Source organism: Caretta caretta, chromosome 27 (assembly GCF_965140235.1).
Source record: "Caretta caretta isolate rCarCar2 chromosome 27, rCarCar1.hap1, whole genome shotgun sequence".
In the NCBI taxonomy this organism is placed as follows: Eukaryota; Metazoa; Chordata; order Testudines; family Cheloniidae; genus Caretta; species Caretta caretta.
Window position 1 is genome coordinate 12,289,091 of NC_134232.1, and position 24,046 is coordinate 12,313,136.

Genomic DNA, 24,046 nt, shown 5'->3' on the forward strand with positions numbered 1-24,046 from the left:
ACTGATTAGCCACTTCTCCATATCTTCCCTCCCCCCAACCATATGCTCCTGCCAACTTTCATGTTTCTTGTATTGGGTCTTGATCTACACCCTTTCTTAGGCCCTCTCCCGACTAGGTTTTAAAGCATGTTAACTGCATTTAAAGCCAGTTGTTAGCATAGTCTCCACTGCCCCAGGACAGTAACCTTTAGGTCTGAGATCTGTGCTAGCCAAATACTACCAGAGTTCAGCATCTAGGTCATTTTCTTCTTCTCTCAGGGAAACCAGTCTTCCACAAAGCCCAGGGAAATTTGCTAACAGTGGGGTAGACCTGTCTAAAGATGGGGTCAGATCTGTGCCAGCAACAGCCAAGCTGTCCCCATGAGACTTCTTTCCTCTTTAAAAATCCATTGGTCAGGACTTTTTAACAAGCTTTAACTCTGCCCTGGGCGAGCACAGATGACAATTGTGGCTAGACTGCTGACATTTTAGTCACCTTGCTACTCCCACTTGCTGGCTACCATTGATGGCCCGATTTTTAAATGGGAGACCAGCTTTTTTTGGAAATGCTTAAATTAAGTGGCCAGAATGGGAGGTGTGCAGCACCCCGCAGGAAGCTCCCAGTGCTCTCAACAGGAACTGAGCTTTCTTGTCAAAGGCCACACCTTTCTACTGCTGTTCTGGGGGATAGCCACTGAACAGCACCCTCCTGTTGTGTTCAGACCATGTCTATAGCTGCATTTGTAGGGCTTTGTAGTCTGCATTGGGACGTGGGAGGCAGCAGGGGTCATCGGTACACACCATGTATATCCACTCCAATCCGATTAATCTGAATTGGAATTAAAAAAAAAACAAAACCCCAAAACCTTGCTTTAAGCAGTGAGCGGTCTGTAGATGCTGTAAAACTGGTTACCCACCCCCTTCTAAATCTCTCATTTAGCCAGACTTCTGGTTGGGGCAGTGCAGAGATGAGAAGGTTTATGCCGTCTGGATGTGTCTGTATCTCTCTGCACCACACCCTATGGCGCAGGGATGTGGGGGGCCAGTCTCCTGAAGCGTGGGCCAGTGTGGTGGCTTTTTTTTTTTTTTTTTTTGCTATGGAAACTGCACATGGCTGGAGGTGGGGAGAATATTTTCCCCTCTGCAGAGATTTAAAGGCCACTTAGCTATTCATTTCTGTACACCCCACACCCGCCCCTTCCCCTCCCCCCCAGCCAGAGTGTCCCTGTCTCTGCTGACAGGACACAGCCTGTTTGTAACATCACCTGCTACTAGGAATTTGTGCAGGCAATGGGGGAGGGAATGGACTGTCTCTGCTGCTAGCCTCTCAGAAAGCTGATTGGGGAGAGGGGTTGTGTGCCTAAGATCACACTGCAGGATTGGGGGAGGGGAGAAGACGGCATGTTGCTGCTTGTTGCTTTTTACACACTAGAAAGGGTTTTGGTTTTCTTCTGAGCACCAAGGTAGGGGACCTATTTTTAACCTTGAATTTCCTGCATTGCTGCTGTGCTCACAGGTATTTGCTGTTGCAGGATGGGGAGCAGTGGCCTGCGGCTGGGTGTCTATTTTGTAAGTCTGTTTGCTGTCCTGCACCAGGACCAAGTTGTGCAAAAGCAGTAGCTGACAGCTAGGATTCTGCTGATGTGGTGCTTATGGGTCACAGTTGGTATGTGTGGCAGAGGTGTGAACAGGGTGCTGTGCACAGAGTGCTGCTTTGTGCTCGAAGAGTTCCCTGCCTGCTTCTTCAGGCCCCCGGTTTACAGACGACAGCAGTCTACACAACAGGTGAAAATAGATTTCCCTCCTGCCCCAAAGCCATAGTGTAGATGGGACTCTGGGTGTCCTGTTAAAGGGATACTTAAACTATGGATTCTCCAGGGTCTTAACTCAGTTACAAGGGGACCCAAATTGTGGCCCCCATCTGCTTTGCTGGGACTGTAACCCCAGACCTGTCTGGTTGTACTAGGGGAACTTGGGCTGGAGCCTGCGTTCAGGGCTGTGCCAGAATTCCCTGACTGGATTGGGAATGTCACGATTTCAAGGAAAAAGCTTAAAATTGCAAAAGGAGCTTTAGAGAGAGACCCTCCTAGTCCTTCCTCCTTGGATCTTTCTTCAACAACTGCAGTTGAGTCTATGAACGGAGCCAGAGCAGTTTGAGATAGTGTCCTCTTTCCAGAGCTAATACACATGGAGGAGTGGGGTGTTTAACATAAACACAGGCAGCTGATAAGCATGTAAATGCCACGGCTTTTGATGAGAATTTGGCAATTTCTTACTTCCTGAGGCACTAGGGATGACTGCAAAACGGTAGGTTTCAAAGAACCTCTGTAGGTCTCTGCTTCATTAGTAGATGTCTAAGAACTTTACCTCATGGAGTTTAGGTGTCATTTCAACCCTATGCCTCCACTGGCCTGGCTGTAATAGGAAGTGGTTCTCCCCTGCTTCCTATTCCTGGGTCTACCATCAAACTGCACAGCACTGCTTTTCAATCCATATTTCCCTATCCTTTGTCTTGTGCCTGAAAGGATCAGGTTTCCCAGAACAAATTACTGAGGCCACTTTCTCTCTTCACTGTCTCCAGCACAACACCGAATGTTGCAGTGGGATCTTCTAGCTTCTGCCATCCACAAAGCAGTTACACAAATACCAAGGCTTGAGTTTCCTCTACACACATTTCCCAGGGAGTTCGGTGCACAAATAGTTAAGATCCCGTATGACAACCAATTTCAAGGCCGTTTGAAGAGGCAACCGGTCTTGGAGCTCTCCTCTCCTGGGCCTTGTCTTCCCCCAGCCTTAAATTCCCCAGATGTGGAGGCAAGGAAATGAGCCAGACTAACTTTGGGGGCAGTTGTGCTTTTCAGTGCATGGAGTCTGTTGTCATGCAGAAGAGTGCATTGCCTAATTGTGGTGTAAGAGTGGTGGCTGCATTTGTATCAGGGGGTTAATACTTAACCTCTGGCCAGTTTCTACTGGCCATCAGCCATACCAAGAAAGAATCAGCATCTGTGTTGTGCGTACAACACAGGTGTAAATCCTGCCTGCAACACTTCTATCGGCTGAGCAAAGTAAGATAAGTGCAGGGCAGGTTCCTTTTTGGGCCTGTCTGTCTTGTTGAACAGTGGGGAAGTGGTGAACAAATTCCTCAGCCACACTAAGCCCCACTTTTGGGTATTCTTAGAGCACAGGCAGGCACTGGGCCTCCCCCGGCTCTATTAATGCACCTTAGTCCTGACCTGTTGTTCAAGTCCTGCTCAGAATGTCACCTGTACACGGAGCTTGGGCTCTTGCTTCACTTGTGGCTCAATCGTGCTTTGAATCTGTAGGTAAAGAGGGCTGTGCAACCTCTCTCTCTTCTGGCTTAGATGGAGAGGGTCCCCTCCCTTACCAACATCCTTTTTTTGTCTTCCAGCTACGGGATTCAGCATTTGCCTTCAGTGCTCAAGTTCCTCTAACTGCTAATTTGTGTTGTCTGCAGTAATGGCTGCATGTAACATTCTGATGCTGCTACGGAGCACTTGGGGATAATAGCAGTTAGGCGTGCTGCCAAAGGTGGACAGCATTCTGTTGCTGTACAGAACCCTCCATGTTAGGGAGTTCTTGGGGCTTGTCTAAACCCAAGTGGTGGTGCTAATTCTGTACCAGAATAGCCAAGCAGTACAACCCCCAGTGTAGATGTAGGTAAACAGTTAGCTTTGTTACTGTACCGATAGTCTACACTGGCAGAAGACCCCTTTGTACCAGCAGAACTGCATGAGCGCTAGCTGGTTGCACTGTTCTAACTATTTTAAGTGTTTTACACTCTGAAACAGCTGAACATAAAATCTGTGTAGACCAGGCCTTTCATCCGTTAACATGAAGAACGCTACCCACTACTTAATGCACAACTGAAGTGATTCAGGAAGGTGTCCTAGGCTTTTTCCAAAAATCTAGGTTTTTCCCTCCTTCAAAGAGGCAGGGGAGGGGAGGGGGTGCTAAAGAGTCCCCTCTTAAAGAGTTAAAACCTCTTTTCCCTATAAACTAACTCCATGCTAGCAAAAGGCACCATGTTAGCAGCCCTGAAGACTGCAGTCCTCAAGCCACCCTGCTGCTAGGGGTGCCTCTAACAATACGCTGCAGCTCCTCTCTTAGTAGAGGGACTATTTCAAGAGCTAAAGGCGTGCCGTCTGGGGGCCTGTTGAGTCCCTGATGAGCTCAAGGCTGAAGCAAAGGACTGACCTGGAGCAGGGAGGGTTAGGAGTGCGGCTGATGTGGTCCTAGGGGCAAGTCCATCAGGGTGGCCCCTTGTGTGAGCTCAGTTTGCTGTATCCAGTCTCTGGGCTGATGATGGCTAACGGGTCTTGCTTCTCCTCTCAGACACTACCCGAAGCAGTCCTTCACCATGGTGGCAGACACTCCAGAGAACCTGCGCCTAAAGCAGCAGAGCGAGCTTCAGAGCCAGGTAAGAACGCTGTCAAAGGCTCCCCTGCCCCTTGGCCAGGCTACTGTCACTTGCCTCACTGTGCCACTGGTGACTCTCCATCCCCAGTTCATTCTGGGGTGGGTCATTTCTGAAATATTGCATGGATCTGATAGTCTGGCAATTCCTCTGGTCAGTCTTGTCCCAGTACCCTGGCCCTGATGGTCCAGCGCCTCTTTGAGCTGAAAAGCCAGCATGTCCTGTGGTCTGTTTTTTTTCTATCCTGTCCTGATTGCACCTCTTCTTGTACCAGCATCTTCCCTTCCTGGCTAGACCAATAGGCCTGATGATGTGAAGCTGTGAGCCGTCTCCCCTGGACGGACAACTTGCTCCCAAGGCTTGAAAAAAAGGAGGGGAGGAAGGGATGAGACAGGACCTGGTCTGGTGCAAGAGTCTCCCTGTGGGGCAAATCTCTGAGCTTGCTTGGGCCACGTCTGGACAACCCCCTCCTATTCTGTGGTCCAGAGATGGAACTGGGTTGTCAAAAGCCCCCAGCTGCAAGGCAGAGCTGAACTGGATTATTGCCCAACTTCTGATGACACAATAGGAACTGGCTTTGGCTTTAGATCTATTAAGGGCTTGAGGTAGGCCAAAAAGATCTCTTCTTCCTCCTTCCTGCCCTGGAACACTGAAATATGCAGAATTTGAAACTCAAAAGCTTAGATTATGATCTGCAGAGTTCGCTTTAAATGGGGCATAGCTTGTTTGGGAATAATAGCTTGGCTGGCTGGCCTTCTGTAGTGTGAATTCTCAGCCTCCTTAGTATCCCTCGCACTGCTGAGGTTTGAGAGTAGGGAGCAGGGCTGTCCAGGGGAGTCCAAGCCCAAGGAGATCTCATGGCTGCTACCAAGTTAGAGAACTCTGACTGTCCTGAGCTGCTGTCCCTGACTTTGAGGCAGCACCACGCTCAAATTAGTGCCCAGCATACTCTGCCATGGCAGGAAAATGCATCCAGGAGCAATTTTTGGCTTGTCACTCATGCATGAGAACACAATTACCACATCCTGTGCTGAGAATCTGATTACCCTATTCTACCCCCCCCCCCTTGGTGAAAAGGGGTTAACAGACTGCTTTTGAGGGGCTCACCAAGGCATGCCAGCCTGGCTCTGCACAAGCTTAACAGAGGCACTATTGGGCTTGGAAAGATCCAGGCAGGGGGTGTACCACCTGAGACTTGCCTTAGTGCTGTTTTCAGGGTGAGCAGGCATCATTTGGGATCAGTGCGTTCCCCTCCTGCTGCGCTGTGACAAGCACAGTGACCTTCCTTTTTCTCTCTCCCATTAATTGAGAAGTGCCGGGAGCTAAAAGGCAGCTTGCTGGGAATGGCTTCCCTGCTGGAGGAGGGAGCTAGACCTCCCTCTGGCGTCACAGGGTAGATGCTAGCTGCTGGGGTATCTTCTGGGAGGGGCCCTTCAGCTATAGTTTTGAAACATCTGCTTTTGTAAAGTCCCTTCCTCGCAGCAAGTTTCCCAACAGCTCTCTGACTTGCACAAATGCAGCTTTGCCTGAACAGTCAGGGCTTGCTTTGGGCCTCCTAGAGCTATTGTGGGAGGCAAGTGCCGCTTCTCCAAGGTAAGAGGCAGGAGAGCCCAAGAGTTCGCTGTTCAGGTTGCTCCAGCCAGTGCTGCTTTTTCCCCCTTAAAAAAATCTCCTGGGGCTGTACTCCAGCATATCCCCACTGGGCCCAAAGACTATCTAGAACCTCTCTGGAGCTGGTGTCCCTGCAATTCCCCACTGGATCTATTGTACTTAGAGGAATTCTTAGATCATAAGGCCAGTAGGGACCACCATTGGGATCCTCTAGTTTGCCCTGTGCTCTGCAGGAAGTCATAGAAAGATTCTCTGAATTCCCGTTTTGAATTCCCACAACTCTCCTCATAGGAATAGAAGTTTGTCCTGGCATCCTTTGCACAGTAATGGGAAGGGATTTTTGGCCATCTTTGTTAGGCTGGTTAGCTGCTGTCCTCCACCCCAGAGGAGGCTGTTTTGCAAGGCTGTGTCTGCAGCTGTAAAGTACCTTAAGCCACCCTGGTGTGTGTTTTGCTGTGGGAGTATCAGATGCTGTTTTCCTTTCCTTCCCCACCCCCTTGCCACATAGAAAACCTGTAGCCCTGGCAGGGGGCGGGAGGCAAGCTGGGTGCCAGGTTAACTGCCATGTTGCCTGTCACACTGAACGGCTGGGCCCCCGGGTACTTGTTTTACTTCTCTAGGAGGCTAGAGCAGGCACCTAGCTCCTCCCACTTCCCTCTTAATCTGATGCTCCAGGGAGTCTTGTCTTGACCCAAACATCTGGGTACAGGAGAGATTAAAGAGTCAATGCCCCAAGCAACAGTAGCTCTGGAGGGGTTCTACGAGCAGCATCCCCCTCTCCTATGGTACTGGGAGGCTCAAAGCTTCCCCCTGTCCCAGTGGTGTGTTCCCTGTCATGGGAAGGATTGCTTGTCAGGTGAGCTAGAGGAGACCATCTGTGCAGCAGTTTCCATTTGAAGACTCCCAATCATTTGGCAAATACTAAACTCTCTATAAGGCTCTGCTTCATTTACTACAGACATGCCTCCTCCAGGGTAGAATGGGGCAGCTGTTAATAGCACGGAGCAGAACTGAACAATACTTCTTGACGGGAAGCATAGTCCAGTGGAAATGGCCTGGGCACAGAGTTAGTAGAATGAAATCCTAGCTGGGTAAGGAAGGATGGTCCAGTGGCTAGGTCAGTCTGGCACTTGGTGACCTGGGTTCAATTCCGTGCTACATCAGTCTGACACCTTTGGGCAAGTCTCTGGATCTGTTTTGTGCCTAAGTTGCCCATCTGTACAATGAGAACGCTTCCCAGATGCTCAATGCTGTGGTGCTCTAGGCCATATAAATATCTTGGAGGAAGAGGGTAACTCCCTCAGTTCTGTGGGATCTCAGAGCAATTTTTAAATTTAAATTCGTTTTAAAACTGAGAATTAGTATGTCTTACAAAGGGTGCTCATCTACTGAATCCTTTTAGCGGCAGGCTTTTCTGAGGCCTCCCCTTCAAGTACTGCCTAGGCCTTACCCTACTTAAGATCCTGTCCCACTGTAGAATGGTGCATAAACACACCCAAATTGTTCCTCTTCCTGTGACACTTCTCTTGGAGGGCTCTGTCCCCTGCTGGAAGAGGAAGTTCATCAAGCTTGGATGAAGGTGGCAGGACTGATGGCCTGAATGAAATCTCTCCATTTGAGCATAGCTGGGGGCTCAAAGAGCAGTCTGAAGAATAATTGCATTATGTCTCCTGGCCCCATCTCAAGCCCTGACTAGATGAGCAGAGAAATCTAGTCTGGGATTTCTGCTGCAGCTGCCCCACTTGAACAGTGTGGGTGAATGGTCTTATTAGTGACCAATGGGGAGCAGACTGTCTCTCGGTCTGACTAGAACCAGGCCTGGATTTGTGTTCAGCTGTCCTCCTGTGGGGAAGGGCTGTCTTGTTGTGCTGAGAGGAGAAACTGAAGAGGAATAAATCACTTTAATGTAATCTTGGAGAGAAGGGTCAGGTGCATATTTGATTGGAAACGAGCTGGTGCAGAAGCATATAAATGGCTCCTCCAGCTGAGGAGGTCTGTGCTCACATGAGAACAATTACTGGGCTTCTGATAGAGGTACTGTTGCATTCTAGGATTCCACCTTGAGCATCTCTTCCAGGCCAGAGTGACTCACAAGATGTAATTTCTGAGTCCGAGGGAGGAGAGGCTGCTGTTGGGTCCTGGCAGTACTAACCACAAGGGACCCTTACTCAGCTGGAAGGGGGGGAGCTGTGGGCTATGGAAGAGCAGAAATGCAATGCCCATGGCCCTCTAGGGAGGGTAGATCTTAAACAGGCATAAGATAACATCCTAATTCCTCTCTCCTTATGTCTGCCTTTGTTCTGCTTACAAAGGCAGTCTCCTGTTTTCTAAGCACCAAACATTTACTCTAGTTAATACACAGTTACTTTTATCTTCACTGACGGTTGCTTCAAAGGATATAAGGCTGATATCGGCTAAATTTGCCCAGAGCTGAGCAAACCCCACATGGTCTGGAATGTGACTCCTGTAGTCTGGTTCACTGGTAGTACAAAATCTTGGCGGCCAACTGGACAAACCCAAGCTCCAGCTGGCAAAAGTGGTGCCAGAATAACTGTAGCTATACTAGGATTTTTGCCAGTATAAAAATGTAATTTACAAAAAAAAAAATCACACCCCAAGCTGACACACCCCAAGCTGACACTTCTATACCAGCAGAAGTCTTTAAATGTAGACCTGGCTGTAGATTCTGTCGGAGGGGTTCATTGTCATGGAAAGATGGGGTTTGCTTGCTGTGTGAACAGTCTCATGCTGTGTTCTTCAGGACACTCATCAAGACTCCATCTCTAGTGCTGAGTCTAACCTTTCAATCCAGCGTGCAACCCTGCAGGGCTGGGGAGTGTGTGACCTGTGGCTATGTCTACAAGTCTCGGTGCGCCTCTCCCAGAGACTGGAGGGGGTGGCACTGAGCTATACTGGAGAAGGAAGGGGAGAACTGGTAGGACTGTCTCTTCACTCTGGAGGATTTCCAAACTGGAGATGGAATGGACACATCCCCAGTAACGGCTTTTGGCCAACACACAAGGTTCTAATACTGGATCTAACCTCCTGTGTGGGGTCTGTATCCTGGTGTGTGGTGTGTTTTTAGGTAGGGGGAGGGATGGACTCTAGTAGTTCTATTCTAATGCTGCAGTAGCATATGCTGATGCTAGTAACTTCTCATTCCTATTGTTAGATGACTAGATTCTAATCCCCCCAAAACAATGCTCTGAATACAAAATCCCAACTACTAGTCCCAGTCCGGAACTTTTTTGTGGACAGGGGAGCTGTGGCTCAGCTGTGTGCCACGCTGGAACTGGTTAATATAGTCTGCATCAAATCTCTTGGTTTCTGTTTCTATTTCTATTCGCCAAGAAGGCGTCTCTTGTTCTGGTTGCTCTCGGAAGCAGATGATTATCGCTCATGCAGCTAAACTAGGCCCACAAAGTGACCGCTTTTACGCCTTCGCTCCCTGCCTCCTGCCCACACCTGCCAGAAGAATCACAGGGTTTTCATCCTGTGGCTTCCCTCCCAGACTCTTGAAATTGGCCCCTTTGGAGAAATATTTTGATGCAATCTTTCCTGTCCAGGGGTGGAGGTACCTGTTGAGTGGGTGGCATGTAGCTGTTTTGTCTCAGACTTTGTTCTGTGTGCCCCTTTCTGAAGCAGGGCTTCTGACACTCTTTGGTCTCATTGAAAGTCCAGTCATTAAAGGACATTCAAACACCAGCTCTCTAATACACTTGAACAGAGAGCTGCTGTGCACTGCCAAGTGAGGGGGCATTTCTTCTGTAGCTGCCTTTAGGCAGTAGCTGGGATAAATTGTACCATGTCACAGCAGTCTTCAGGTCTGTACCTCCCACTTCAAGAGTGGGGGAGTCTTCCCTCCTGAGTGAATTGATTTCACAGTGAATTGGCTCCACAGGGATGGAGCAAAGGCTAGAACCTTGTCTCTCAAATGGGGAAGGAGCCTTGGCAGAGTTGAGATCTGATCTAGTAGTGAGGAGGCCTGTGGAACATGGTCTAGTTGGACATCGGTGGGTCGGGACTCCTGGTTCTGTTTCTGGCACTGTCACTAACTTCTGGTGTGAGCTTGGAGGGGGAGTGACCTGCCCATTTCTGCATCTGTAGAATGAGGTGAACAGTATGCAGGAGGAGGAAAGGAAGAGACATGAGGCACTTTCTAGGCAAACATTAACAGCCTGAAATCCCAGTCTGGAAGGAGCTGTTGAAGTGAGCAGCTAGGCTGGCAACTGAGCTGGGAACCAGCTGGTAAAAGTAACCATTCATAAAATAATACCTCTTGCAGGGCCCAGACCTGTCAACCCTAATGCCTCTTTTGAAGTGATTAGTCCCACTGACCTGCAGAAGGCCACTCTCGGCTTTTGATGCAGTCTTGGACTTGTGCATGCAAGCCCCAGCTTAGACTAATGGCTTTCCTCAGCTCTTCTCCTTGGCTGTGCTTTTCTAGACACTGGGAAGGGACTCCGGGCTGGTGAATGGCGTGCCTGGCACAGTGCAGGGGTGAAGGCTGCCTGTGGGTCAGAGGGCCATGGCTTAACCTTGTGGTGCGTTTTGCCTCCATTGTCTGCCCTCCCCCATCCTAGCCCGTGCAGAGCCATACATACGTGGGAACGCACTCGCTGCCCCACTCTGTCTGGCCTTCTGCAGGCAACCGCTCACTGCTCAGCGTCTTCCAGCCTAGTGCCCATATAAGGGCAAGAAAGAAGTAAAAGGCTGCCTTGTCTCAGCACTTCCTCCCTTCTCTCCCGCTTGCTTAACCCTCTGTGTGGCTGTTCCAGAGAAACTGCTCTTCCTGCATACGCCCATGGTTCGCTGTGCCTGGCTTGCTGCTGAAATATACACTCCTGGCTGCCTCCCCCATCTGGCTTGGGTAACTTAAGGCCATGCCAACCGCTGCGTGGTGGGGTCTGTAGTCTAGCAGGCTCTGACAGGCCTGTGTCTCCTCTCAAACCCTCCCAGAGCTCACACCAAGCACTAGAATTAAACAAAACGGCAGGGTGTTGAGCTCGGCAGACGTTCCAACGCCTTGGATTTTTGGAACCTGTCATGATTGAAAGGCTGGCTGATGCAGAGAATATGGGGTTAAAGGGCTGGGTTCCTCTTTTTTTGAAGTCCTGAAAGAGCCCCGCCCCCTTTACCAAGACTGCTACCATACATCTGTGGTTTAGATGCGGGAGTCACAAAGCCCATGGTTAAGTCAGAGTAGTTTGGACTGAATGAATGAAATGATTCAGGTCAGGCTGACTCGCAGTCTGCTCTAGAGTCCTGTTCCTGCCCTGTCTGCTCATGCTCTGAGTTGGCAATGTGATGCCCTTGGCCCAGGAAAATGGAAGAACTTGGCACTGATATCTTGGGCTTCTGTTCCCTGCAAGCAGAAGAGCAGCAAGTTGCTCTGAGGGCCTGGTTTGGTTTTAATAGCATGCTTGACATAGTGCTCCAGGAGTAACCGTTAAAGCAGAAATGGCCACCCAGTGGGATGCAAGCCACGGGGTAGAGAGCAGAATGTGTATGGTAGGACAAGGAGTAACAGCTTGGGGCTTGTCTTGACTAGGATTTAAAGGCACATTGGCAAACACAAACAGATCCTAGCATAGCATACATGCTGCCTTGTCTAACATGCTAAACTGCTAGCTGTACACGGCATTGTCTACGCTAGCATCTCTTTGTTAGCTATTGCACCTTTAAATGCTAGTTAAGGCAAGTCCTCGAATGGCCCTGTGGATCTCTCTCCCTTCCTCATGAGGGACTTTGGTAACATGCCTTTAAATCCTCGTCTAGAAAACAATTTCTGCTGTTAGCAAGGCAGTGATCAACTCCTGTCTGCAGGTGGCCAATCATGCCAGCCTCCCAGACCTGCTTGTTTAACTTACAAACCAACACCTTTGTGCTTTCTCTTGGCCTGTGCTGGGCAGTGGGGCTCAGGCTTCAGCCTTGAACCCCAGCAAGTCTAAGCCAACCGGTGATGGGGTCGTGACCGGCTTTGGGGTCCTGACCCACAGTTTGAGAACTGGTGTTACATTATCCGTTGCCCGGCCTACAGTATACTTCTAAAATGTGCTCGCTGACCCCATACCTGTTATTTCTAGCCCAGACAAGGCCAAGGACCGTGAATCCTGCACAGGTAGACAAGGTGCTCCTAGTGCTTTGGTTTCTAGAGAAGTATTAGCTGTCCCACAGGGCTACCATGTTTCTATGTGAAACCTGTTTCTGGGTTCAGCTGCACATAAAATCTGCTCTTTCCAGACAGCTTGAAAGATTCTGGGTTTAGGCTGAATGTGGAAAGGGGGCAGTCACAGGCTTGTTCCTCCTTAATGCAGTAGATCTCCAAGCTTTACCTCTGCGTTGTGCCAGTGACCAGGCCAAAGAAATGAGGCATGCAGTCTTACTGTGCAGGAGATGCCCAGGAAGGGTCAGGGCAGGGGGGAGAGAAGCAAGTGCTTTTGTAGAAATGCTGCTTTGCTTGGACTGTACTGTCTCCCCCTGCATCTCTAGTGTTACTGGATGAGGGGAGGGTCTTAGCCTAGGTTGTTTGCACGGTGTGTACAACTCTCTGAAGACCAGATCAGTGTAGGGACTAGGACTTGCTCCCAGGAACCCTTCCCTGGCATGCACAGCTGTGATTCAGCCTCTTAACTAACTGCTCTGCAGTTGAAGTGTTGGCTCCTTTCTGGCTGTGGGCTGGGAAGGGTTACAGGAAACTGATGGTGCTGGCTAGACTCACTGGTGTCTGGCCACCACTTAGATGAGCATTTCCCCCGCTCCAGCGAGGAGGGGAGTGGGAGGGAGTGACATGTCCACATGCTCCCTTGCCCTGCCTCTTCCTGCCTTCTTACCCTCCCAGCACCCCTCCTTGTGTAAAGACTCCTGCTGCTCAGATTCCTCTGCCGGCAGGGCAGTGCAAGTTGGGAATGGGCAGTGCCCAAAACACAGGAGGGCTGCATGAGTGCTCTCAACCCTGAGTACCCCAGTTTCCCATGGGAGGGGCTGGGACTCTAGAGACCCAAATCAACGGGGTGCTGTGGCACATGGGTGCCCATCACACAGGGGTGCAAAGGTAATCTGCTCAGAGCTATGAGTCAAATTATTGACCTACCTTCCTGGGTACTGGAGTGCAGTGACCAGTGACTGCTCTAGTCATGGGTTCACTTGCTTAGTGGAGGTGGGATCTCCAAGTGGGGAGGGCAGGATTGTGTAATCTTTGAGGGGACTTCAGGGCAGCTACTTAAAACGAGCATCTCCTGGGTAAAGCAGGGTCCTCCTCTGAAGACTTTACTGCACCCAAAAGGGATAATCTGGGAGCATCAAAGGGTGAAAATCCAAAAGCGTGTGTTTTCACTGCAGAGTTCAGCTGAGCTGTTGCCCTCCCTGCACAAACCTTGCACTGGAGCTCATACGTACTTGCTTACCTGGGTTCAGTGTGTCTCAGTCAATAGATTTGTGCTCCTCAATCACTTGGGCACCCCTGCAAATCCCACCCATAGTCCTTGGGGAGGCCCTTGGCCCTCTGGCGCAGATAGCGGCAGCTGATCCAGAGGGCTAGGGAAAGTCTGGATGCAGATTATTGCCTCCTAAATGGAGGGTGGATAAGGTGCTGCTTGACCTGCTGCTCTCTGTTGGAAGCCCTCTATTGCTGAAAGCTGTCTGTGACCGGCTATTAAAGTGGCCTGCAGCTGTAACAGCCTCCTCTAGATGCAAGCAGCAGTTTCCATCCAGTGAGGCTGGTCTGAGCGTTTCCTTCCTTGCTGGAGGGATTGAGTCAGCGGCTGGTTTTTTAGCCTCTGTAGAGGCTGACTGTTTGGGGAATGGTGAAGCTGTACTGGGGCAAGGCAGGGCCAAGGATGGGCCCCTGGCAATCCCCATGCATGGGATTAGCTCAGGGCTACTCAGTAGGTCTGGGTGGTGGCGTGTCAGTGTATCTAACAGGTTTGTATGCTGCTGAACCTGCTGTCTCTCTGAGGAGAGATGAGACTGAGATTGGTGTGACTCGGCACCTTTTTTTAAAAAAAACAAATAAAAATCCCATGACCCTGCCCCTCCTCCCCCACCCCCAGGAATGAATGTGTCGAGCCCCAGGTACTAGCCAAATTGAGGTCACCATAGTCTGCTTCCCACAATTCCTCCTGCTTTGTAACTTGGTTATAATTGTCCTAACTGGGTTCCACCCCAGAGGTGACAGACTTGCACTTTGTTGCAGAAGTGCTGTTGTACCTGGAGGTCCTAAACCCCCTTTAAGAATAACCCGTTCTACCATTATTGCTGGGAGGTTGGGCTAAAAGGCTATCTTGGGGGTAGCATGCAATGCTGGAAAAAGGGTGGATCACACAGAGGCTGGGTCTTGATGATTCTCGGTGTCTTGTTTTGCTTATCTCTCGTCCTTAGATTCGCTACAAGGAGGATTTTGAGAAGAACAAAGGGAAGGGATTCAGCGTGGTGGCCGACACCCCCGAGCTGCAGAGAATCAAGAAGACTCAGGACCAGATCAGCAACGTATGTAGCTTTTTAATCTGTGCTCTAAAGTGCTGTGTTGCTGTTCTACCCCTTGGCTTTCTGCTGTGGGACGGGGGACAAAGGAGCAGCCCTGCAAACTATGAGGTTGTGAAAACAAGGTCTTTATTTACTACTTTTTTGGTTCCTTTTAGGATAGTTGTGGGTGGAGGAGTGGGCACAGTCCTCCTGTTAGTGCACGTAATTTCTGTATGTTTGTGCAACTGGAATGTGAAGCCTCTGTTCCCTACAGACACCCCATGATGGGAGCTGCAGCAGGAGCTGGCAGGGCCTTGCAAGTCTTAACTGTGCCATGAAGGGTTCAAAGTGTAGTGGGATTTGGAGGCTGGTGGGACTCTCAAAATGAAACAAAGCAAGGGTGAGCCCTAGGGGATGGCCCTGAATGGGCCATTCGCATCTGTCCCATACTGTGGACTCTGTCCATTACTGAATCCCAGGCTGTAGGAGAGCGTCAAAGTGACAAGTCAGAGTGCAGAATGACTCCAGTTTAACTTCACCTTCGGTGCTGTCTCAGAAAACCTCAGCCAAACGCACCTCGCTTCCTCATGCCATGTCTCACTTAGACAGCTGTGCGGTGTCCTGTGCCAGTTTCCTCTGACTTGACCATGCCTCCAATTGTCCAAAGCTCGCTCCAGCAGCCTGGCTGCTGGTGGGTTTTTGCTGCAGCTGTTCAGTCCATGCGTGGGCTGAATAGACACTGTATCCAAGGTAATCCCAGCACCTGCTGCTCTCCGGCAGGATGGGCTGTAACCCAGTTTCCTACCTGGCATTGTAGAGTGCGGATTGCTAGGCTGCCGGCTGCCTCACTAAACTCCATGCTGGATGCAGCCCTCCAAACGGCGCTTGAGTTACAGCTTCAAAAGCCAGCATATCTTTCTCTCCTCCTCTTCTGTGCCAGGCCCTAGAGAAGGTCCCGTGTGCCCCCCCCCCCCCCCCCCCCGGACCTGGATGGACCTTCTCTAGGGCCTAGCACAGTGCAGTCTTAGTCCCTGACTAGGCCTCATAGGGGCTTAAAGGAACTTCAGTCCTTCGCCTTGTCACTTGGATGGCAAACCAAGGGCCCAGTTCCTAGTGTCTTGCCTCTAGGACCTCTAAGATGCTCTCTAGTGGACATCTTTGTGAAGGCAACTATCCCCAGCAATGTGGCTGGATTAAAAGTGGTGCACTAGAGACCCTGTATGTGCCTGACCCAGCAGTGGCTACTGTAAGGAGTACAAAACTGTTCAAGTCAGAGTCCCAGTCCAATGCTCATTGACTCACTAACTAGCCCTTAAGTCGCCTTCCCCCTAAAGTCCAAAAATAAGGTTCATGTTTGAACTGAAAGGTAAGGTCACAAATCCGGGAGCCACTTAATGCGGTAGTTCAGTCCTCTTGCAAATGGTCTGGGTTGGTGCTCAGTTAGTTCCAGAGCTTGTGATGCCATCCAGTCTCATTGCATTACTGTTTCTTCCCCACAAGCAGCTGGAGGGAGGGCCACCTGTGAGTGCATTTACCACACCCTGCGCAGGAGTGCATTGGGTTTGGTGTCACTCCTGCTTCTGGCAGTGTGAGATCTCCCACAGCTGCTTCCCACCCTCTTAGGGTTTGAGTGGGCAGCGGCGGGGGGCCTGCACAGCATCTGCTTCCTCCAGAACACAGAGTTAACTAACCTTTAGCTGCTGCCCTGTGTGTATTTAACTTTCTTATCAGGCTGAGGCTGTTGCAAAACCGTTGTGGTCAAGGGCAGGATCCACAGAAGGTTGGTAGTAAAACCAGCCCTCCGTGCTGCAGCTTCACACATGATCTTGCCTGCAACTTTCCACTTGACAACCTGCATCCATTTAGTTGCTTCCCTTTCTTCAGAGATTTGGGGCTCTCTGATGCCCTAGGCCTTGGCTAGCACAAAGAGGCTGCAAAGCAACTGTAATGCTCCCGGAGAATACCCATGGAGCCCAGAGCCTCTCATTCCTGTGCTTGGCTGTTCTCCAGCTGCCATGATCCTCATGGTGGCCATGGCATGCAGGGTGCAAGCTTGGGCAGATCTCGTGTCTGCCTTAGTCAAGGGTAAGGCCTGAAATAGGTCCTAGGGCTCTGCACCAGCCCAGGGATGAGCTGGGGACCTCCAAAGGCTAATGTAGTCCAGGGGCTGGCAAGATTCTGGCCTTGCCCCACCTCAGTTCGTAAAGATGGAGTGGCCAGGTGGTGTCCTGGCCAGGAAGCTGAGCTACACCCTTCCCCCAACCACCTCCAGAAGGAAGTCAAGGGCAAACCATTGCCCTTCCGTTGTTAGTGTGTTTTTGTGTGTGTGGATCTCTACCAGCAGTAATGCAGGTGGTAAAGCTGTGCCTAGAGATACTCCTCCCTAAGAATGTACGAGTGTCCTGGCCCCTCTCCAGGAACAGACCAGAGTCTCTGCAGCAGTGCCCAGAGAGGACAGCCATGCCTCTTAGCCATTCAAACTTAGGAAAATGTTCCTCCCCTTCCCCTGGACAAAGCTTCCAAATTGGTCACCTGCCCTGATCCTCTATGACCTCTTCTGTGAGCTAGTGAAGATCTCTGAAGGGTTGCAGCAGGGTTCCTGCTTGCAGTGCTAAACCAGGTGCCCTTACGTGATAGAGGTGAGACCAATTCTCCCCCACCCCAGTCCACACACCCCTTTAGCCTGCAGTAGTGAATGGGAAGGGATGAGCTTGGGAAGGGGCAAGAGGAATTTTATGTGGAGGATCTTCCCTGGGTAGGGGTGAAAGACCCAGTGGGAGAAGGGGAGCAAGATGCAGCCCTCTGGAGAGAGCAGGTAGCCATGGCAACATGGAGTGTTGCACCATTATCCGCTGTCTCCTTGGAACACTAAAGCATAACCCCTGGCGGGGGGGAGCGGGGACTGACTGGCAGGTCTGTCCCTCCCCATCTCCCATGCCAGTGCACTTCCAGCAGCCAGATGGTTGCAGAGGACCTTGGTGAATGATTCACCAGGTGAGGGGTTGCTGCAGCCTGCTCCCCTGCCAGGCAGGTGTGGGGCACTGTCTCTAGTGCTAAATAGAAACAATAGCTTTGTTCTGGGCAGGTCAGCCACTCCCAATCAATCCAGCGAGGAACAAGATCTGCACGGGCACCAATGGAGCCCGGAGCCCTGAGCCTGTCGGCACCATGTGGCGGCTCTGTCCTGCTCCTGAGGCTCCATGCGGTGTGCTGTGGACTTCAGGAGAGCTGCCCTGGGCTGTCTCGCCCACCTCCCTCCCCAGCCCCAGGGCTGGGAGGATTCCCCATTGTGCTGTCTAGTGTCGGTCCTGCCGGCAGTACCCTCCAGTAATTAAGAGCCTGGGGGTGCAGGCAGAGCTCTAAGGCTTATGGGGCGTTAGCAGCTGAGGTGGTACCTGGGCTGGGAGGTGCCTGGCCCCCAGCACGTTGAATTTATTTCTCCTAACCTCGTTGGGGGAGGGGGTATGCTCATGACAAATGCCAATCTCTGCCCTGCCTCCCCAAACTTCAAAGCTTCTCTATGAATTGATAGTGGTGCCTCTCTCCAGAGGCTCTAGCAGTCCATGGCAACATGGACAGCCCCAGACACCTGTGATGGAAGATACTATAGCAGGGGAGTGATAGAACCCAGAGTCCTGATTCTCTGACCACGCAACAGCCTGGCCTTGTAAGTAGGGTGATGGCTGCCTCAGGTCTGGATTTCAGCCCCTCTTGAGAAGTGGGATGTGGTTTTTTTCCCACTGACTTATAGAGCAAAATATTTTGCTCAGGGAAGTTCCCCTCCCAGAAGCAGTGCTCTGCGCCAGGCTTTCCCTCCTGCCTGCGCTTAGTGTCCTGCAGCAAATAACTGTTGAACCAGCCAACAAATGGGCTGCAGGTGTCTTCCGCATTGGCTGTGTATTCATTAACTCAAGTAGCTATTAATTTTTACACCCACGTCCAGGCATTAACCCTTTGCCCTCCTGGCCTGCTGTTGAGCAAGAGTGAAGCAGAAACAGAGTGCAGTGGGAGACGGAAGGCTGTGATTGTGGTATACAACCAGTGTGTCTTGGTGGCATCTGCAGCTATGCTTAGGAGCCTGCTTAGGCTGCTGAGCCTGTGATTAGGACCCCCTCTGATTTCTAGACCAAAATCTGTTTAATTGGGGTAGAGGTTCTGTAGATTGGCAGGATGCAGTGTGACAGGTGGCTGGGGAGTCCTCTGACCATTAACCCGGAGCATGTTGGGTAACACTTTGAAGGGTGCCCCAGCGCCACTTTCAAGAGTGATTTGAGCCTGAATCTTTCCCTTGGGTACCCTTGAAAATTACCCATTTCTGCTACAGACTCTTAATATTAAATACTTTCTCGGAGGTTCTCTTTGATCAGTTGAGTCCCCACCCACGCCTGTGTGTGCATTCTGCCGGTTTGTAATAGTTGGTTAAGGTCACTCTGCCAGTGCCCTGAACACCCCTGCCCTGTTTACGTACAATGTAGAGAGATGTTGGACATGCAGCTGAGGGGTGGCCTCTGGGCCATTGTCTACACTAGGACACATCCCTACACTCCATTGTTGCCACAGTCAGTTCAGTGCCTTAGAGCTGCAGCTCGAGTTGTCCCGACACTGTGCACAGACCAGCAGCGAGAACAGCCGAGTGAGACTGCTGATCTAAAATGCAGATGCTCCCCTGCAGCACTGCCCGCACCAGTGTTATGGTAGACATGGCTTGCTGGCTGCACTAGCCTGGCGATTCCATCTGTGGCTGCTGGCTCCAGCCCAGCTTGGAGAGACCACATGGCTGGGAGCTGGACCCCGTGGTTCTCATGGGCTCTGTTTTCAGGCTGCTGGATGCAGTCTCCTTTGCTTTCGCTTGCAATCAAGTCATGGCTCTCCTCTACCATGAAGGTCACTGAAACTGGGCAGAAGGTAGCAACATGCCATCCTCCCTTTAATGGGAAGGGGGGCCTAACTATTGCCTCCAAAAAATACAATAGCACCTTCCATTCCTCCAGTTGGTTCCTTCCCAGCCATCTCCCTGACCCTGTTAACTGTTCAGGGCTCTATTGAGGAGGATTTCCCATAGCTGAGCTTCCTCAGTGATGTGTAGGACAGATACCCTACTAGCAACTGTAAAGCATTCTCCTCATCAGGCTGATCCTCCTTTCCCCAGGGCTAATTGTGGAAGAGTGCTTGGCATTTGGCTTTGTTTTGGGGTCTCTGTGGTGACAGGTTTGGGAAGGGGGACACATACCTCAAGCACCATGTGCTAAACTTTCACTTCACAGAACCTTAGTTTCATATCTGCCTTGGCTCATGAGGGAGGAGATAGATTTGGTGGGATTTAACTTGGCTCCTAGCAGATCACAAATAAGCAGGAAAGGCTCAAGACTGGAATAGCAAGGGGGGCCTTTGCAGGTCAGGAACTGATGTAGGTGCACTGGAAGGAAGGATTCTGTCCTGTCCTGGTCTTGCACCAGCTTCTCTCCTTGCTTTTAAGTACGAACACATACAAAGCACTTTGCTTAGTATGTGGGGAGGGAGTTGACCGGGCTGGTGATATTTGCTCCAATCCTGTAGCATCGGTACCTTCAGAAGGATGGCCATATGCAGCATCACTGTGGGGATGGAAACACAAGTAGCACCAGCCTCCCACTTAAGTAAGCTTGTCTGCCAAGTAAGGGTTGATTTGAGATGCTCTGTTGAAGCATCTGACTTGGTTCAGGGTCTCAGCGTTTTCAGTACAATAGAGGGTAACCCCGCCCTTCTTCGTCTGACTGAGAATCTGCCACCTACCTCCTGGCCTTATCCCTGGCTCTGCCCTTCATATGGGTGGTGTGGGGGCTTTTGTCCCAGTTACCCATCATGGGTGCCACCTCTAATCCTTACTGCAAAACATCTCCAGACTGGGGCTAGATAATCTGCTCCTTCCTGCTGTCTGAGAGCTGGCATTCAAAGGGTTAATGTGGGGAACCTAATTGAGGTGGTGTGGTGAGATGAATCTAATCTGTAGCACTCTGTTTAGATCCTCTGCTGGGATTCCCTTCCCACACTCCCTGTTTGTCTCACTTTTTGTTATAAATACTGCAGCATTTGAATTGAGTAATTGCCCTCTGATTTCCTGGACAGCAGCCTCTCTGATTCTCCTTCGCTGCCAAGCTCCAGGGCCTTAATTGGGTGCTTGGAAGTTGGGAGCATTCCCAGTTCCAGGAATCTAAGGCTGAGCTGCTGTGCCCTCCAGGCCAAAGCCAGGAGCGATGAATTCTCCCCGAGCAGAGGGAGCTGCAGCCCTCCGCTCCATTCTAGCGGCAGCTATTAAAAGCAGCTGCAGCTAGCAGGGGTCAAAGCCCTGCTTCCCTGACTGTATGAGGGCACCATGAGACCCCAAACTGCCTACATCCTTGTGTAGTTAACAGTTCAACTAAAGTGGCTCTCAGAGAAACCGCTGTTTGCACCAGTGAGGGACGCGATCTAACCCCTGCCAGCTGTGTTCAAGCATGGTTCTAATCTTGGTGTGAGTAGGGCCTAAGTGTCAATTAAATAACTCCAAGCCAAGCTGCTGCTGGAGCAGTTCTGAGATCCCCGTAGAGGTGTGAAGGAGAGGGGGAGGGCTGTACCTGCTATGGTGGGGCTCTGAGATGAGCTGCGGGACATAGGGGCTATGTGCCAGGCTCTCCATGTAACTGAGTGAAGGCAACTTCTGGGGCTGGTTTTGGGGCCTGTTCTCTGCTTTAACGCCCCCTTGGCACTTGCTGCCACAGCATCAGGTGATCTGCTCAAAACGTCCTATAACATAGCGACAATCACAGCTGCGCTGCTTGTACAGCCCCCAGCGCAGTGGGGTTCTGGTTCTTGACTGGGGCTTGTAGGTTCTACTGTAACACACCTACTGAATACTGTCCTGACTTGAAACACAAGACAAAGCAAGGGTCTGGGAGGGAGAGATGCTAACACTTGCAGCCTCACCTGCCTGCATTCCAATGGAAAATGACAGGCCAGTGAGCCTGGAACATTGGTGGAAACGCAGCTGGAGTAGCCCAGGGCCTTGGTAACTCTTGGTAGAGTCTTTGTGTGACTCTTTCCTGCCTGTGGAGCAGCGAGCCCAGGTACTGAAGATGGGGCTGTGCATGTTCTCTGCTCTGGTCTCCTCCAGGGCAGAGCCAGATTTGGGGGGGGATGTTCCTCAGCAGCCTCCTTCAGGTCAGGGAGACTTTAGGCCTCTTGCCCAGGGGATGCTGCAGGCTTGTAGCGCCTCATCGCTATTTGGAGGCATTGCCATGGTGTGCAGCCTGAAAAGGGTGTTCTCACCTCCACACATGCGCTTCCAGTTTGTGCGGATGGCTGGAGTCCCACCGCCTCGCAAAGTGTCAGTGAGGAACAAGGATGCTGGGGTTACTGGAGAGAAGCGGGCCGCAGCGGAGGCTGGTGCTAGGTGGCTATTGCATTGGCCTTTCTTCTGAGGACTTCAGTCCAAACCCTGCCTTGGTCCTAAGTGGAAATGAGCTGGAACCAAATAAACCACGTCAGAGCGTTCCTGGCCTTAACCTGCCCCACTCAGACAGAAACTGTTGGTAATGCTAAGAGGCAGGGGTGCTGCAAGTCATGATCTAGGTATATTGGCAGAGCTGCAGGGGGAGCCCAGGACTGGACTCGCAGGGGGGCTGTGGTTGGCATTGAGGGGCATCAGCAGAGGTATGGGGGGGATTCTAGGGCGGGCATATCAGGGGCTACAGGTCAAGTTCACTAACTGGCTGCACGCCCCTTGCTTCATTATGTCACTTCAGAGTCTTCCCCCCTCCCCCCCACCCTCTTTACTGCCATTATGGCAGATCCACTATAGCACACTGTGTGTGTATATATATATGTGTATATATACACATATATACACACATACCCCCTACACAAAACTATCACTCCAGGGGATGCCGCTGTCCATCTGCTGTCCCCAGGCATTTCTGAGCTGGCAAGAAAGCTGCACAATGCTAATGGGAAGGGGATTTACAACCTCTGGTTTTTAGCGCTGCAGTCTTGGAATAATCCCTGTGGCATTCTTCCCCTTGGCCTTGCCCCATGGGCCTGGCCGGCCTCCCTTGAGGGAGGTCTAGTAGCCAGCCCTGAGCCCAGCAGAGCTCGTCAGCTGACTTGGGCCTAGCAGTGTTCCTCATCGCTGCCCCTTCCAGTCCTCTCTGCAGGCCTGCTCAAGCACTGATGAGTGATGGGGCACTGTTTGTACAGTGCCTAACTCTAGAACAGGGGGTCCTGGTCCGTGCTGGGCTCCCAGGAGCTCACAAACAATGCATAAGATAGGACAGCAGGTGGCTACCACCAGATGTGGGAGGAGTACAAGGACAATGACAACAAGGGCCAGCATCCTGGGCAGGGGTCCCAGCAGCCTAGGTGGCCAGAAAGCTCCTTTTCCATGAAGACCTAGTGGCACAAATGGGTCCCTCAGCTGAGGGCCCTAGAAGAGTGGAGCAGAGGTGAGGAGCTGATGCTGGGCAGCAAGAGGAACAGGAAACTGGCGGCCTGTCACCTGCCAGGAATCTGTCTAGATGAGTGTGTGTGTGTGTGTGTATGGTGGCGGGAGAGACAACGCCTCCCGTTTGTTAAACCCCACAGCTGGGTGGAGGGGACTAGGACGAGCTCTCGCCCTGTCCCACAACCAGGGTTGTCTCTGGAATTGCCAGGAGTCTGCAGTGCCACCTGCTGGACTGGAACATGAATAGCAGGAGTAGTTTTCGAGCAGTCCCAATGCAGCCTTTTTCAGGCAGTATGTAGGATTGGCTGGGCCAGGACTGTCTGACATCCCGCTAATGCTGTGACCCTTCAGGACAGGCAGCAAGGGCTACACAATTGAAACTGCCTGGTGGAATCCTAGGTGGGTAGAACGTAAATAGCCTGGATGTCCTGGCCGGATTCTAGCTGCCCCTTGTGAAAAGGGCTGTGGGATCGATGATCACAAAGATGGCCTCTCCAGCAGCAGCATGCAGAACCAGGCTATGGGCCTGGCATGCTAGAATAGCACCCGGTGCACCTAGACAATTTCACTGAGGCTTGGTCCAGGTGAGGTCCTGCTGGGGCTGTAGCCCCAGGATTGTGAAGGTCCTGGCTCTGGTCTCTGCTGCACTAATGGGTGTGATGCAACTGGTTTTGTGTGGGGGACGCTCTTAATGGGTTGAAACCTGCTCACCGGGGGAAGACCTGTGTGACTGGCGTGGGCAGGCTCCCGTCTGGACAAGGAGCCCCCTGGCACTGTTCTAATTCCAAATTTCTTCTTGTAGATCAAGTACCATGAAGAGTTTGAGAAGAGCAGGATGGGCCCAAGTGGCGGCGAGGGTGGTGAGATGGAACGCAGGAACTCCCAGGATAGTGCCAACTACAGGAGACCTGTGGAACAGCATCAGCCGCCCCCTCCTGTCCAGCCCAGCAGCCCTGGTAAGGAGCTCTGAATGCTCTCTGGTTACGCAGATCGCGGCCTGTCTCCTGCACAACCTCCTGCTTCTGCCTTCGTCTTCTGACACTGGTGCCCCAAAGAGGCCAGGCTTCAGTTCTCTGGCCGCAGTGGGACTACTGAAGTCCATG

At 51.4% G+C, this 24,046-nt stretch overlaps 1 protein-coding gene across 1 annotated transcript in view; it reads left to right on the top strand.

Annotated features, from left to right (window-relative positions):
* The window catches only part of LASP1 (LIM and SH3 protein 1), a 53,203-nt gene that overhangs the window by 24,314 nt on the left and 4,843 nt on the right, over positions 1 to 24,046 (top strand). The window contains exons 3-5 of the mRNA XM_048830489.2: positions 4,333 to 4,417; positions 14,405 to 14,512; positions 23,746 to 23,899. Coding sequence (XP_048686446.1) covers positions 4,333 to 4,417; positions 14,405 to 14,512; positions 23,746 to 23,899 — 347 coding nt within the window. The remainder of the gene's footprint in view (positions 1 to 4,332; positions 4,418 to 14,404; positions 14,513 to 23,745; positions 23,900 to 24,046) is intronic.